Source organism: Sus scrofa, chromosome 13 (genome assembly GCF_000003025.6).
Source record: "Sus scrofa isolate TJ Tabasco breed Duroc chromosome 13, Sscrofa11.1, whole genome shotgun sequence".
Classification (NCBI taxonomy): domain Eukaryota; kingdom Metazoa; phylum Chordata; class Mammalia; order Artiodactyla; family Suidae; genus Sus; species Sus scrofa.
In genome coordinates this window covers 185495089-185513269 of record NC_010455.5, presented here as the reverse complement: position 1 = coordinate 185513269, position 18181 = coordinate 185495089, and the positions used below count along the sequence as shown (strand labels likewise).

The following is an 18181-nucleotide window of genomic DNA, read 5'->3' as shown; positions in this document are numbered from 1 at the left end:
GCTATGCTAAATGGATAAGTCAAGATTTGAAACTCAAAGATAACATCAGTAAATGCTCAGAAAGTAATAAAAAGCAGTTTTGAATTTCAATTATTTTCCTTAAATCCATTTCTAAAAACCTAATCCTTATTATGGACACATTTGATAGGGATGGAGTAGGCACAGTTAGATTTAGAAGTCCTAATAAATAACCACAGATAATGAGAGAAACTTAGGGGATACTGGGAGATCACCATAAGTAAATAAATTGCTCAAAAAAGCCATCAGAACAAGGCAGGCTTGCTTGACAAGTGCAAGTGTGAGAATTGCCTCAGGTCATTGGGTGGGGGATGGGATTTGGCCTGAATTCAGACCTAGGGTAAGAGTTTGCCCTTCTGCTGATTTGAATACACACCTTTTGGGAAACCAAGGAGGAACTGCTACTACCAGAAAGGAAGAGGCAGGCTTTTCCAACCTCCACTCCCTTTGAAGGATAAAACTGTAGCCCACCTGATCCTAGAGGCAGAGCTTCCTTGCCTGCCTGCTTGCATCTCTAACAAGACTCCTAATGTAATAAATTTATTTCTTGCCTATCACCTTGTCTCTCTCTGAATTCCTTCTGCGCAGAGGCATAAAGAACCTGAACATCAGTAAGGCCAGACATTGGGTGAGTGCTAATTTAAAACGTGGCTTCAAGTCCCTATCAGGTTTAGGCTGGGTTTGAGTCCCGGCAAGTGGGTTTAAGTCTCAAGCTGGATTTTGTACGCGGTCAAGTTCCGGCACTTGGGTTCAAGTCCCAGTCTGGGTTTTGACCAGGTTCGAGTCCCAGCAGTGGGTTTACATCCCAATCTGTGTTCTGGCTAGGTTCAGGCTGTTAATGCTGTCAGTTACACATTTGCCAAATTGAATATATATTTTTTAACTGTTTTCTTGTTATTATCCTTATACTATATGATTTATGAAGTTATGAAAATGATTCTATAAATATTTGTAGCTTTGCTTAAGCAACCTGAAAACTAATACATATTTTAAAGATTGTCCATTTTTAAACATTCTTTGTCTCCCTTTTAACAGTGTGAGCCACAGCTTAAAAGAATGGAATATTTTGATACCTGTTTGATGTTAATACCAATCGAATGGCATTTAAAAACTCAAAAAAATATATAAAAGTAAACTATAAAATGATAGATTTAGAACCGAGAACTGATTTCTTTGAACTTTTTATATAACATTAGATTTACTGGAATTTAACTCAACAATTAGTTTTTTCTTAATAATATGGTACATAAATAATAAAATATAAATTATATTTAATAAAATATAGCTGTGCACATGTACAATGGTGGTTCATCCACACCACAGTTTCCACTTCTAGAGAGTCTCTAGCAGTAACAATAAAATGTTTGGGCCCAGGACCCATTTTGGCCAGCAACATGTTTTTTTTAGACAGAATGACCATGGCTCTGTGTGCAGGCTTTGATTTGTGATCGATCACTCTGTAACTCTCTTTAAAAATTTAATTTAACTAACTGAACTGAAAACAGAAGTATCATCATTTTTCACTGCAGTTCAAAAACAATGTTTCCTTCTGGACAAAATAATAAGATTGTAAATATTTCTCCAGAAGCTTAAACATGGACACAAGCCAGAGGGATGAAGGTGTGAAACCTACCTGTACCAGGAGATGCTGGGCTCAGGAGAGCCAGAGGCCCTGCAGAAAAATGTCATCTCTTCTCCTCTCTCTGCTGTGGCATTAAAGGATTTCTGAGGCATCGTGATGGCTGGCGGCACTGAAAAACAGGCGAATATAGATGAAACTGAGACGAAAACCATTTCATCAATACCATTGAGACGTTATTTTACCTTTTTTTTTTTTAACGCTAAGCTTTAACTCTTGATAGTTAATTTCTATGCTTGTATCTAGGACTGATTTGACTCCATAGTAAAACGACTTTAAAATTATAGATCAGCCTTCTATTGTATGATTCAATTATTTACTATAAATGTCATTTTACTTTTTTAATCTATTAAACTAAACTAAATGATAAGTTATATATTTTAGCAAATATGTGCATTTTTTTTTTTTTTTTTTTTGTTGTTGTTGCTATTTTGGCGCTCCGGCATATGAGTTCCAGCTAGGTTGAATCGAGCTGTAGCACCTATGCAGACACAGCAAGCAGGATCCGAGCCATCTCAACCTACATCAAGCTCATGCAACGCGATCGTTAACCACTGAGCAAGGCAGGACGAACCTCAACTCATGTTCTAGTCGATTCGTCAACCACTGCGCACGACGGATCCAATATGTGCATTTATATTTACATATACACATACTTTATGAACTATTTCTGACAAAAAGACAGACAATACCACCCTGACTTAAATCAATACTGAGATCCACTTGGAGCATAAGCGGATTTCCTATTTAAGTTCTCATTGCTGTATGTAATTCTATAAGTAATCACTCACTGCTTCAAGACAGGGCTTTCAAATTAAGTGTCGAACCAAAATGCTCTTTCTGATTAACTACATTTAATTTCTTCAAACAACTACAGAACATTTTATGAAGAGAAACTGCTTAATTGAGAGTATGCAATAGATTTTCATGAACAATTCAATTTTAAAATTAGGCTTCCCCAATTTGTAACTAATTACATTGCAAAAACTGTATATGCTGCACTTTTTCTTTCAGCATGTTGAAACTGTTACTTAAATGTACTGTTTGCATAAACAAATCAATGCTATCCATAACAGAAGCTAGGTTTCAAAGTAAAGAATACATTTTTATTTAATGTACAATTTTATTATTTTGAATCGCACAAAACAATATTCATACAATTAATTATTTAATATATTTGATTTTAACATACCCTAAACAACATGACCAGACCAGCACTTTAAAGTGTGATTACAATTAAATATCTCTACAATAGTATTCAGGTCAGCATTAATGCCGCATTATTGCAATTGATGGTGGGGCAGGAACTGATATGTGTTTTATTAATTAAGCACAATAAAGTTTCTGCCTTTATGAATTTAGACAAAAGGCACAGGACCTGATATGTTATCTGCAAAGTAAAATAATAATTACTAGTATGACATCAGGGTTTTTTCTTTCAGATATTACCTCTGCATTTTACGTCATTGAAACTTGACTTTCTGTATCCTATTTTCCTTCTCTTATAATTATGGAATAAAATATTTTAAATGACATGTATTGCTTTTTCTTTTATTATTTATAAATGTATCTTAAGAATACTATTTTTATTATAACAATAAAGAGGGTTTTTTTTGGCAGAAGTTCCTGGATCAGAGATCAAATCTGTACCACAGTAGTGAGTCCAGCCAGATCTGGATATAATAAAAATAGTATTCTTAAGCTATGAAGCTTAATATCCATTTTATGATGTTAACTCTACTAAAGATATATATGATCTTATCTGTAGTGTAGATTAGCAGAAAAATATTTATATTGTATATGTAGATTACTTTGAGGTACACTTTGAAGAGTAATTCCAGAACTATTCTACAGAATAATAGTATCAAAATCTGCAGAGGTTTTCACTAGTTCAGATGTCGAGATGTTCAGTTTGTTAGCCATGGTTAAAAGCTATTAAATTATTTTATTCAAATGTATTTTTCTTTTGCAAGAAAAACTTCTACTCTTTTAACTTCTTAAAATGCTATTTTTTTGGCATTGACTATATCAGAAACATCTAGTTTTATTCATTGTACCAAGATTCATATTCTATATATGTTAAGTAGTTAATGCTTTCTGGTAGGTTTTGGTTTTCACACTTTTGCTTCAAGAAGTTTACATGGTGGCTTTTGTTCATCTTCAAGTTATAATTTCCCTCATTGGCTGTTTAGGCACCAAAGACATCACTAATTTAAAATCTTAATTCTCCTTCACCAATAGTGGCATGCAGCAATTCTATGTATCTTCTGTATCATGCAGTCTTTTCCTCTACCTGTTCTCTTGAAATATTTCTTGGTGGATAAAGAACATGGAACAAACCATGAATTACTTGTATGGTTCTGGTTAACCATACCAACAATCTCTCCAAATTTATTCAAGATAAGGATAACAAAATCCACTCTACTAATGTTAGAAAAGCAACTCTTCTGTAATTCATATTCAGATCTGGCCTAAATATAAATCATCATATATATTCACATTTACCTTTCCCTTGTTTTCACTTTTAAGGTTGTATAACAGACATTCACATGAGAGAGGACTTAGAGGAGACAGCAGAATAGGAAGCACCAGGCATCTGTCTCCATACCTACACAACAATTGCACTGGTAGAACCTGTCTCAAGTAATTATCTTAGAACTATGGAATCTATTGAATCCTTGAAACTTCCAGGAAAAGACATGGACAATAAATTGTGATTCATAGTGGTCAATTTCACCTGTTAGTGCAGTAGCAACTACCGATCCACCTCCCCATCTGAGGCAGGCAGGTATGCACATATTACTGGGGTAGGTTGCACACAGAAAGCCAGGACAGGCAAAAAGGACTTTGTCATACTGATATCAAGGATCTGTGCATTGATGTTTTTGATCACAGGGGTACAGGTGAAGAGATAGTACCACTGATGTTGTACCCCCTCAATTGTGAGATCCAGGGGCTTTAAAAGGCTGCTACTTTCATTTTTCTCTTTTCACCATTTTGGGAGCCAGACATTAAAGGTCAGGATATTCAAAAAACAACAGCATATGAGTTCCTACTGTGACTCAGCAGGTTAAGAACCTGACTTAGAGTCCATGAGAGGTGGTTTTGATCCCTGACCTTGCTCAGTGGGTTAAGGACACAGTGTTGCTGCAATCTGTGGAGTAGGTTGCAAATGCATCTCAGATCTGGTGTTGCTGTGGCTGTAGTGTAAGTCTGCAACTGCAGTTCCAATTGGACCCCTAGCCTCCATTCACCACAGGTGTGGCCCTAAAAAAAAAAATACATGTACTGTACATATTAGAAAGTGACCATGCATGTGCAGAGAAAGGTGCAGGTTTAGAAAATACCTGAGGATAACTTAAGTTTACACCTCAGATTGATCTTTGGCACAGAGATAGACTACAATAAAAGAAAGTAATAATAATCAATAGCAATAAAACCTAGGATTGCAAATCTGATTTCCATAGTAACCACTTAATAGGTTCAAATGCCCAATTTTTAGCAAAAAGTCACAAGGTACACAAAAAATATTGAGTATGGCCCATTCAAAAGAAAAAAATAATAAATCAACAGAAACTGTTCCTCAAAAAGACCTTAGGAAAGATATGCTAGATAAAGACTTTAAAACAATTATCTTAAAGATGTTCAAAGAACCAAAAGAAGAAGTGAAGAAACTCAAGGAAACAATGTGTGAAGAAAATGTAAATATTTATAAAGATTTAGAAAACCTAAAAAGAAGACAAAAAGAAATACTGGAACTTACAAGTACAAAAACTGAAATAAAGAATTCATTATAGGGATTCACAGGCAGATTTGAGCAAGCAGAAGAATACTGAGCACAAAATAAGGCAATGAAAATGCTTGAATATGAGGATCAGAGAGACAAAAGATTCAAGAAAAATGAATACAGCCTAAGAGACCAGTGGGATGCAATCAAGATGGCCAATACTCACATAGTGGGAGTCCCAGAAGAAAAGTGAAAAAGAAAGGGATAGAGTGCATAGCTGAATAAATTATGGTTGAAAATTGTATCCACAAATATAAACACCCAAGAAACTAAAAAAACTACAAATAATATGAATTCCAAGAGGATGGGGCCAAGACACATTAAGGGAAAACTTTCAAAGCCAAAGGCAGAGAGAAAATCTTGGAAAGCAGCAAGAGAGGAATGATTCAGCACATACAAGGAATCCTCAATAATCATCAGCAGATGTTGCATCAAAAACTTTGGAGGACAGATTGCAGTAGGTCAATATATTCAAAGTGCTAAAAGAAAAAAAGAAACGAAAAACAAAAACTTTTCAACCAAGAAACTTATATCCTAGAAAAATTGCCTTTAAACAGTGAGTGAGAAATTAAGATATTCCAGATAAGTAAAAGCTGAGGGAATTTGTTACCACTAGACCTACTCTGCAAGAAATGCTCAAGGGAGTCCTGCAAGATGAAATGTATGCTATTACAATTAAGCTGATATAAATTCAAATTAGACTGTTATAACTTTAGGATGTTAAGTGCAGTACCACCAATATACACAAGGAAAACAGATATTGAATAGACATAAAAAGGAAATGAAAAATAGTTTTAAAGTTTCATTATAAAAAAATCTACTAAACTAAAAGAATAGTGATATACAAAATGAGACAAAAAAATCTGTAAGAAATTTAGAAAACAGTGAAATGATAGAAGTCCTTCCTTATAAAAAATTATTTTAAATAGATTAAACTTTCCAATAAATAGACAAGAGATTGACAGAATGGCTAAAAATACATGACAAATTTATATCCTATTTGCAGGAGACTCACTGTAGATACAAAGAAGCAAATAGATTGAAAATTAAAAAGAAAGCTATAATAACCAAAAAAGAGTGACTGTACAAGTAGGCAAAACAGACTTTAAAACAAAAAATTTACAAGAGGAAAAAAAGCATTATATATTAATAAATGTTTCAATACATCACAAAAATATAATTTTAAACAGTTCTGCTCTTAAAAATAGACCAAAAATATATGAAGCAAAAATTGACAGAACTGAAGAAAGATATGGTTCTAATTACAATTGGAGATACTGAAGTCTTGATAATGGATTGAATGAGCAGATAGAAGATAAGTAAGGAAACAGAGGCCTCATATAACACAATACCCCGAGTTTTAGAACACTCTACCGAAACACATTCTTTTCAAGTGCATATAGACATTTTCCAGGATAGTCTATATATTATGCCACAAATTAAACTTAATCTAAGGAACTAGAATTAAAGAGTAAACTCAATCAAAGCTAGCGGAAGGAAGTTAAACTATTAGAACAATTTTTTAAAAAAATGAGAATAGACCAAAAAAAAAAAGTAATGAATCAGGAGTTCCCATCGTGGTGCAGTGGTTAACAAATCCGACTAGGAACCACGAGGTTGCAGGTTCAATCCCTGGCCTTGCTCAGTGGGTTAAGGATCCGGCATTGCTGTGAGCTGTGGTGTAGGTCACAGACATGGCTTGGATCCTGTGTTGCTGTGGCTATGACGTAGGCCAGCGGCTACAGCTCTGATTCGACCCCTAGCCTGGGAACCTCCATATGCTGCGGGAAGCGCCCTAGAAAAGGCAAAAAGACAAAAATAATAATAATAATAATAATGAAACAAAAAAATGGTATATTAAAAAGTTCAGCACAATTGACGGAATTTAGCTAGATAGACTAAAATTAAAAAAGAGAAAAGTCAAATTATTAAAATCACAAATGAATATAATATTATTTAAAATTCTGAAGGAATTAAAAAAAAGGATTATAAGAAGACACTATTAATAATTGGATACCCTAGAAGAAATGGACAAATTCCTAGAAACATAAAACATATCAAAAATGATTCATGAAGAAATTAAAATTCAGAGTAGACATGTAACTAGTAAGGTGACTGAATCAGTAATCAAAAATTGACAAATTAAAGCCCTAGACCTAATGGCTTAATTTGTGAATTCTAACAAACATTTAAAGAAGAACTAATGCCAATCCTTCTCAAACTTTTTCAAAAATTAAAGAGAACATACTCCCTAAGCCATTCTATTTAGGCCAGCATTATTCTGATGACAAAACCAGAAAAAAAGATACCACAAAAAATAAAACTACAAGCAGTATCTTTTATAAACATTGATACAAAAACCCTTCAAAAATATAAGCAAACTGAATTCAGCAGTACATTAAAATGATTTTACAGCATGATCAAAAGGATTTAATCCTGGAATCCAAGATAGTTCAATATGTAAAAATCAACTAATGTAATATCTCACATTAACAGAATGAGGGAAAAAAGAAGAAAAATTATGATAATCTCAATGCAGAAAAAGTATTTGACAACATTCAATACTTTGCATGTAAAATACTAAAAAAAATAGGATTAGAACGAAATTATATCTACATAGTAAAAGCTATATATGAAAAGGCCACAATAAACCATGATAATGCTGAAAACCTGAATGTGTTTCCTCTAAGATTGGGAACAAGGAGATGATACCCACTTTATCATTTCTACTCAACATGGTCCTAGAAATTCTATTAAAGACAACCATGTTGGAAAGGAAGAAGTAAAATTATATCTGTTTACAGATGATATAATCTTGTATGTAGAAAAACCTGAGGATTCCACAAAAAAAATTTAGAAATAAAAATTATTTCAGTAAAGCAGATTATAAAAAATGAATTCAGTAAAGTAAAAGATTAAACCACACAAAATTAACTGCATTTCTACACATTTATAATGAGCAGTCTGAAATTTAATATACAAAAAAATTCCATTTACAATAGCATCCAAAAGAATAATATACTTGGGAATTAACCAAGGAAGCTAAACTTGTACAGTGAAAACTAAAAAACACTGCTGAAAGAAATTAAAGACATAAAGCATACAAATATATCCCATGTTCACTGATTGGAAGATTTAATAGTATTAAGATGTTAATACTACCCAACGTTATCTATAAATTCAGTGCAATCCATATCCAAATTGAATGTTATTTTTTGAGAAAATAGAAAAAAACATTCTAAATTTCATATGAAATCTCAAGAGACTTCAATTAGTCAAAGCAATCTTTTAAAGAAGTATAAAGCTGGAGGACTTAGACTTTCTGATTTTAGAACTTATTACAAAGCTACAGTGATCAAAACAATGTGGTATTGACATAAAGACAGATATATAGATCAATAAGATATAATAGATGAATAAAATAAATAAAAATGCCAGAAATAAATACTCATATGTATTGTCAAATGTTTTTTGACAAGGGTGCCAAGATTATTGCATGTGGGAAAAAAAGTCTTTTCAACAAACGGTTCTGGGAATACTAGAAATCCACAAGCAAAAGAAAGTAGGACCATTATCTAACACCATATACAAAAATGAATTTAAAAGGTATCAGATCTAAAAACTACAAAACACTTTGAAAAAAAAAATACAGGGCAAGAGCTTCAGGATACTGGATCTGGCAAAGCTTTCTTGAATATGATACAAAGTTTTAGGCAAAAAAAAAAAAAAGTGAAAATAGAGTAATAAAGGCAACACACAGTATGGTGGAGATATTTATAAATTGCATATCTTATAATGGATTAATATCCAGAATATGAGAACTCCTAAAACTCAACAACAAAAAATACCAACTCAATTAAAAAATGAGCAAGAGGATTCAAGTATACATTTCTCTAAAGTAGATGCACAAATGGACAATAAGCATATAAAAGATGCTCAACATCATCCTTGGAGAACTGCAAGTGAAAACTACAATGAAATACCACCTCACATCTACTAAAAAGACTACCATTTAAAAACTAATAATAAAATAGCAAATGTTAGTGCGGATATGTAGAAATTGGAATTTTTGAATTGTTGGTAGAATGGAATATGGAAAACAGTATGGTAGTTTCTCAAAAACTTAAAAACACAATTGTCATGTGATTCAGCAATTTCACTTATGGGTATATAGCTAAAAGAATTGCAAGCAAAGTCTCAGAGCTATTTGTACATCCATGTTCATGGCAGCATTATTCATAATATTTAAAAAGTGGAAGAAACTCAAATGTCCATAGATTAATGAATAGATAAGCACAATTTTTCATGTGCCCATAAACTGGAATATTATTCGGCCTTTAAAAAGAAGGAAAATTCTGACATATGCTACAACATGAATGAAACTTGAAGACACTATGCTAAGTGAAATAAATCAGCTACATAAAGACGAATGCTCTATAATTCCGTTTTTTATGCACTTAGAGAAGTCAAAATCATAGATACAAAAAGTGGAATGGTGGTTGCTAGAGAATGGAGGGAGAGAGGAATGGAAGTTATTGTCAAATGTGTATAGTGTTTCAGTTTTGCAAGATTAAAAGAGTTAAGGAGATAGGTGGTGGTGAATGTTGCACGTTGTAAGAGTATATAATACCACATAACTGTACACTTAAAATGGTTACAGTGGGAGTTCCCGTCATGGTACAGAGGAAACAAATCCAAGTAGGAACCATGAGGTTGAGGGTTCAATCCCTGGTCTTGCTCAGTAGGTTAAGGATCTGGCATTGCCATAAGCTGTGGTGTAGGTTGCAATGAGGCTTGGATCTGGTGTGGCTGTGGCTGTGGCCTAGGCCAGAAGCTGGAGCTCTGACTGGACCCCTAGCCTGGAAACCTCCATATGCCCTGGGTGTGGCCCTAAAAAAAAAACAAAAAAAAACAAAACAAAGCCCAAAAAATTGTTAAAGTGGTTAATTTTATGTTATGAATATTTCACCACGAAATTGAAGGATTAAAAAAGGAAAAAAGTGTAAGATATCTCAGTCCTTGGCCAAGAGACTTAAATGAACCAGGTTAACACAAAAGTACCTTGTTGCTTTAACATTCTATAGTGTTATTCTAAGTATATATGGACAACAATAAACTTAGTTTATTTCCTCAATTCTTTCCATACCTTTATCAATGAAGTTATTACTATTTCCCTTGCATATAAACATGAAGAGGGAACTAAACAACTGGGAAACCACATTTGCAAAGTTGATTCATATAATACAAGGATGCTAGAAAACTGCAGTATTTTCAAAATAATTCTAAGACTCCTCCTTTGACAAGGAAGTAAGTATCTTTGTTTTGTGACTTATCTCTTCAGCAATTTTTCACATACTCAATTGCTTATAATATCATTTTGAAAAAGATTGGTGTTCTAATATCACATAGACACTGCTTATACAAAAATATATTTAAATTATGAAAAATGAATTCCCATCATGATTTTGATGTTTTTCTATTTCCAATGGTCATATCAGGCATCAATGATTTCACATGTACATTTTTTCTTCATTTATTTATGCAGCTCTTTACTGCTGCTGCATAGACTATTACATCATCTAACCTCCCTCAATTTTCATTAATATTTGTTCTGGTTACTTGCATTAATCTTTCATTCCACATTTATGGAGCTGGTCAATTTAAAGTACTATTTAATAGGAATAGTTTTTTTTTGGAACTCAAAACACATAAAATTTAACACATGCAAGATATCAAATGATTGACATAAAAACAAATTAATTGTATAATTTATTCTTTTTGGTCTTTTATACGTTAGGCTCGCACCAGCAGCATAGGGAGGTTTCCAGGCTAGGGGTTGAATCAGCTGTAGCTGCTGCCTGTGCCACAGCCACAGCAACTCGAGATCCAAGCTGCTTCTGTGACCTATGCCACAGCTCACAACAATGCTGAATGCTTAACCCACTGAGTGAGGCCCAGGGTCGAATCTGAGTCCTCATGGATGCTAGTCAGATTTGTTTCTGCCTAGCCAAGGAACAGGAACTCCCATATAATTACATTTTGAGAGAAAGTATAGCTCATTGGTTAAAGTAAACTAAATGCATATAATTAGTTCTTTTCATGTAAATATGATTAGTCTTTTTCTAATCTTGAGTGTTAGCCTACTTAGTATCACTGCCTTGCTACAGAATTTAATCAATATTTTTTATGTACTTGATTAAGAATTAATAACAAATTGGTAGGCATTTTCCACATATTTGTTCCTAATAAAGTGGTAACATGATTACTATTATCTGATAAGCATTGAATTTTAAAATCATATCCATCTGAGGAAAGCAGAGTTTTGTTTGATACCATCAGATTATAAAACAGTGAGGATCAAACTGGCCTATTATGTTGCTTTCAAAACATTCAAGGGAAAAATTTCTATTGCCATTTCAAGTTCAATTCTTAGTGAACCATAATACAAAAGACCTGAGAAATTCAGGCAAGTAAATATTACTTTCAGTGAACAATAAGTACAAAAGAATGAGAAAGTATTAATTGAAATTTTGCTCCATTCTTGCCATAATGTTTTTCTTTATTTTTCAAGTTTTTACCAAATAAATCTGATGTTTGTGTTCTTTTCATTTGACTTTTAAACTAGATCACAGCTTAAAAAGTGCAGTGAAATAGAAATAGAATTCTTGACCTAACCCTTTTCTTCATAAATCACTTTATTAATTACTTCTATTTCTTTATGAAAGTATTAACACACATTTTTTATGTTTCCTTCTTTTTACAAACCATATCCTTCATACTTTTATTCTCAAGTTAATGATACATGTAAGGAATATATTCATGTCACTATGTAGAAAATGTCTACTCTTGTTCAAATTACACAGACATCTGCCCTGTACATAAACTATTGGTCACCCATATGTATGGTCAAATAGTTATTTATGACAATCTTTACTGCATTCAATGCTACAATCAATTATCATGGAAACTGATATGTCAAGGGTAAATATATAATTTTGATTGAAGAAGACTAAGTTAGATATTCCAAATTGCCCTTGGTGGTAATTATGCAATCCTCTATTTCAACAGTGGATTATTTTTATAAAAAATAAATAAATAAATGAGCAAATAAGAAAATAAAGCAATGAAAACTAAAATTAATCATTTTCATAGAAGTTAATTTATAGCTGAATGCTTACAAGAAAAATAATTCCCAAATAAAATCTTCTTTAAGAAAATTCAGGTAAAAAATTACAGGTTGAAAGCATGGAAAACATTGCTTTCATTTTCTTTTGTTTCTCCAGTAAGAGATAAATCATTAAGTAAAAGGCCAACATTAAATAAAAGGCCAGTATGGAAGATCCATTAAGTCAAAAAATTCTGAAGCTTTTAGACATCTTGAGGGAAAATTTCACTTTAGAGTCAACCATTTTTATCCTTTTGCAGAGCACATCTTGTGATTAACAATATGAAAGTTTCAGAACATTACTAGAGAATTATGCCTTTTGAAAGACAACATAATAATGTTTTGTTAGATCGTCTGTGACAGCAAAAAGGAAGAAGAGTTGCAGTCTCTTTTTTTTTCCCTATAAATCTTTTAATTTTGCCCCATCAATTAAATTAGATATATTTTATCTTAAATACACTACTGTCAAAGTCAATAAATAGACTGAGCTTATCCTACAAAGTGAGCTAAAGTCATTCTGGAGTGATAGAGTAATAATCAAAAATGAGCTGCTACACATCTTTTCAGTTAATGTCTCTATTAATTCTTTAGAGTTAAAAAATGAGAAACAAACCTCTGATTTCATACATGTCAACAAGTATAAAGACAATATTACAGAGTTTTAGCTCTGGGTAAACTGGAGTAACCTCGTTTCTTGCCTCTGTCACACGTTTGTCTATAACACTTAGGCAAAATATATGGATAATTGGTTTGAGGATTCTGAAATAGAAATAGTAGCAGGCATATTGATAGTAGGAAAAACAGTGAATTATATCTAGTCACTTATGATGGAACATGACGAAGGATAATGTGAGAAAAAGAATGTATATATATATATAAAGAATGTACATGTGTATGTGTGGGGGAGTCACTTTGCCATACAGTAGAAATTGACAGAACACTGTAATACAACTATAATGGAAAAAATAAAAATCATTAACAAAAGAAGAATATCAGAATTTGAAATACTAGGAGACAATCTATCAGAAAACTTTTTTTTTCTTCAGAACCCCCTGGACTGAAGGCAGCTCAAAAACAGAAGTAGAAATCAACATGCCCTGAAAGGGGTCCAAGAGATGTCTTGTCATCTAGCTCAGGTGAAAGAAGCAGGAAGGAGTTTATCTGGCCATGATAATTGGGGTGGAGGTGGGAGGCTTGCAAGTGTCTGAGAGGGAGCAAAATCTTCTTGTTTATTTGAAAGTGTTATGATCCCAAGAGAGAAAGCAAGAACCTACTGCTTTTCCCCTTTTCTTTCCTCTGGCTAGTTGACCCTGAATGAGGTCATATGTGTGGCAGAGAGGGGATTAAACCGTAGCTTTCTGATTAGAAGACTAAAAAGTGAAGACTCAAAGAACAACAGGCAATTAGGTGAGAGAGCAAAAAGTAGGAAGAGATTGGAAAAGGAACCACATCAAGTTATTTATGAAATACTGAGCTCAGCCCTAAGCTGCAGATATAATCTTAAACAGTTCTAAGACTTAAAGAATTGAACTAAGAGATAGCCTATTACACAGGTCCTGTTACGGCCACTAATTCACATGTGAGTCAGATGTGAAAATTACTGCAAAAGCTTTGAAAGTGAAACTGATTTTTAATCTACAAAACACAGAAGGCTGGTCAAAATAAGTGGCCTGAATGTAAATAAATTGATTACCTTTGAAAATAATATCACCATTCTCCAAAGGACTGAAATAAAACTCAGAATCTCATAACATAATATTCAAAATCCAAGATATAATCTAAAAATATTTGGTCTATAAGGAACTAGGAAAATCTTATGTTAATGTTAAATGTCAGTGATATGTTGATATATTTTTTATCTAAAAATTATTTTCAAGCAACTATTTTAAACATTTTCTAAAGAATAAGAGAGATCCTTTTTGAAATAAATGGAAATATAATCTTTGTAAAATACTGCAATGTATTAAAAATAAATGACTAAATATTAGGACTAACTTTATAATAACAAAGAGATTACTGGATGTGCTGAATGGATATGACAGAGGAATTTCTGAACTTGAAGAATTACCAAGAAGAATTGTTCAATGTTTAAAACAGAAGGAGAAAATATTAAATAAAAAAATTAACAGAGTTTTATCAGTGAGACAATATCAAAATATCATCATATCTAGGCAGGAAGGAGTTCCCGTTATGGCTCAGCTGTTAGCAAACCTGACTAAAATCCGTGAGGATGAAGATTCGATCCCTGGCCTCGCTCAGTAAGTTAAGGATCTGGTATTTCCATGAGCTGTGGTGCAGGTCACAGACACAGCTTGGATCCAGCGTTGTGTGGCCATAGCATAGGCAGGCGACTACAGCTCTGATTGGACCCCTAGCCTGGAAACCTCCATATTATGTGGCTGCAGCCCTAAAGAACAAAAAGACCAAAAAAAAAAAAAAAAAAAAAAAAAACTAGGAAGGAAAGGAGAATAACCATCATAAACATACCTATACACTTATCGTTGTGTCTATAGAATTAGTATCTGACAACTTCCCAAACTGGCAAACTGCAGATTCAAAACCATTTATAGTTTTGAAACCCAAATGGGATAAACACAAAGAAGCTCGTGTTGCAGGCCTATCATAATCAAACTGCTAAATGTGTGTTATTTGTGGGAGAACAATAATTCAAATAACTGTGGATTTCTTATCAGAAACCATGGCGGCCAAAGGGAGGTGAAATAGTATTTTTGAAGTGCCACAAAAAGATATGTCAAAATAAAGCTCTATGGTCAGCAAAAATATCATTCAGAAATGAAGGTAAAGACCTTATCATTCTCAGATAAAGAAAAAATAATACAATTTCAGCAAGTAAACCTGATGTAAAAGAATTGCTAAAGGAATCTCTTCAAAGGAGAAACTCACGCAAGAGAGAAATTTTATCAGAAAAAACATCAAACTTTAGGGACAAAGAAAGAGCAAGAGAAATGTTAAGTATCTGGGTAAATATAATAGACTATTCTCCTTTTGAGTTCTTTAAAATATATTTAATAATTGACATAACATATTTAACACTGCCTATGGGGTTTTCAATAACTGTAGACATATAACATAGAAGACAACTAAGACATCAAAACGAGAAGGATATTAGGGGCTATATGGTGCTACAGTTTCTACAGTCTAATGAAAATGGTAAAATACCAGTCCTAATTTAAATAGGCACATCATATTCACAATCTTAAAAAATGCAGACAACTGTACAGTCAGAAACACAGTAGGTAAAATAGAACACCAAAAAAATATATTCATCTATCCCAGAAGAAGGCAAGAAAGGGAAATAGAAGGATAGAAAATAGAACAAAGTGAAAACAAATCAAAACAAAAATTGGTGATCTAAATTTAGTGTAAATGGTCTAATCTCATGAATTAAAAACATGTATACTCTCAGAATGAATAAAAATAACTATTTCAACTATATGTTCTCTACAAGAAAGCTACTTAACATATAAAAAATATAGATAGATTAAAAATAAAAGAATGGGGAGTTCCTGTTGTGGCTAAGTAGTTAAGAATCTGACTAGTATCCATGAGGATGCAGGTTCGATTCCTGGCTTCACTTAATGGGTTAAGAATCTGGGTTGCTGCAAGCTGCGGTAGGCCAAAGATGTTGCTTGGATCTGGCATTGCTGTAACTGTGGCATAGGCTGGAAGCTGCAGCTCTGGTTCAACCCCCTAGCCTGGGGACTTCCATATGCTTCAGGTGGGGCCCTAAAAAGAAAAAGAAAAAAAAGCTTAAAAATAAAATAAATGGATAAATATACACCATGCAAACACTAATCCAAAGAAAGCTGGATTGGCTATGTTAATATCAAAGAAAGATTTCAGAGCAAATAAAATTACAAGACATAAAGGGGAGCATTACATAATGATCAAGAATCAATTTACCCAAAAAGAAAATGATAATCTTACATATACATTCACCTCACAAAGAAGCTTCAAAACATACAGAACAAAAACTGACAGAGTGGAAACAAGAATCAGATGGATTCACAATTACTCATTGTGACCTCAAAGGTGAGAAACTAGAAAAAGAGTATAATAAACCCAAATCCTTATCAAGCAGAAGGAAAAAATACTACAAATATGAACATATATCAATGAAATAGAAAACAGAAAACAAAACAAAAACAAACCAAAACAAAACAACAGAAACAAACCAAAAATTCAGAGAAACCAACAAAGATTTTTTTTTTCAAAAGATCAATATAATTAATAAAATCTAGCAAAACTCACCAGTATAAAAAGAGATAACAGATTGCCAATATCACGAATCAAGAAGGGATTTCACTGCAGATTCCACATACGGTGAAAGGATTTTTTAAAAAGAATAATACAAAGTGACATACAAATTCGACAATTGTTGAAGAGATGGAACAATTCCTTAAAAATCACAAACCATTGAAAGTGACTCAATATGAAACAAGTAACTCAAATAGTTTTGTAACTGTTAAAGGAATATGTCCTTAAAAGCTTTCAGAAAAAAAAAATCTCTAGAACCAGATGGTTTATCTAGTGAACTTCACTAAAAAGAAAAAATATAATTTCTAAACAATCTCTTTAAAAAATGCAAAGAGGGAATATATCTTGACTTAGTTTATGGTCCCAGCATTACAATGATTACTTAACTGGTCATAGACTGTACAGAAGAAGAAAACTACAAACTAGTATCTCTCATTTAAATAAGCATAAATATATTCAATGAAAATTTAGAAAATAAAATCCAGCAATACATATTTCAAAAAAATATTACCATCAAGTGAGGATTATTCTGTGAATTGTAAAACTGGCACAATACTGAAAGATCAATTAATATAATCCAACTTATTAACAATTTAAAGAAGAAAAATTATTCAATAATGTGAATTGATGCTTAATAAGCATTTGACAAAACTCAACATCCATTAAGATAAAATTCTTAGCAAAAGACTTCTTTAACTTGATAAAAGATATCTTGTCAAAATCTTCTAGCTAACAGGCAAAATTCAGGTAAAAGAATGAATACTTTATTTCTAACACTGCGAACAAGTAAGGAAGGCCCCACTAAACACTTCTATTTAGCATCACACTAGAAGGCCACATAGTACTAAGCAAGACATATGACTAAACAGCATACAACTGGAAAAGAAGAAATAAATATGATACAATTTGTAGATGTATTGTTTTCTTCATTGAAAACACAAGAATCTACAAAGATGACCTATAAAAATGTATGCAACATAGTCACAGGATATAAGAAAAATCATATTTCTATATACATACTTGCAAAAAACAAATTAAACCAAAACTTTTTTTTTTGGCTTTTCTAGGGCCACACCCGTGGTATATGGAGGTTCCCAGGCTAGGCATCCAATGGGAGCTATAGCCACCAGTCTCTGCCAGAGCCACAGTAACCGGAGATCGGAGCCGCGTCTGCAACCCACACCACAGCTCATAGCAATGCCGGATCCTTAACCCACTGAGTGAGGCCAGGGATCGAACCTCAAACCTCACGGTTCCCAGTTGGATTCGTTAACCACTGAGCCACAACGGGAAC

At 32.9% G+C, this 18181-nt stretch overlaps 1 protein-coding gene across 2 annotated transcripts in view; it reads right to left on the bottom strand.

Annotated features, from left to right (window-relative positions):
* NCAM2 (neural cell adhesion molecule 2) overlaps window positions 1-18181 on the bottom strand; it is a 503610-nt gene that overhangs the window by 166622 nt on the left and 318807 nt on the right. For both annotated transcript variants that reach the window (XM_021070859.1, XM_021070858.1), the window contains exon 6: window positions 1652-1769. In XM_021070859.1, the coding sequence (XP_020926518.1) occupies window positions 1652-1769 (118 nt within the window). The remainder of the gene's footprint in view (window positions 1-1651; window positions 1770-18181) is intronic.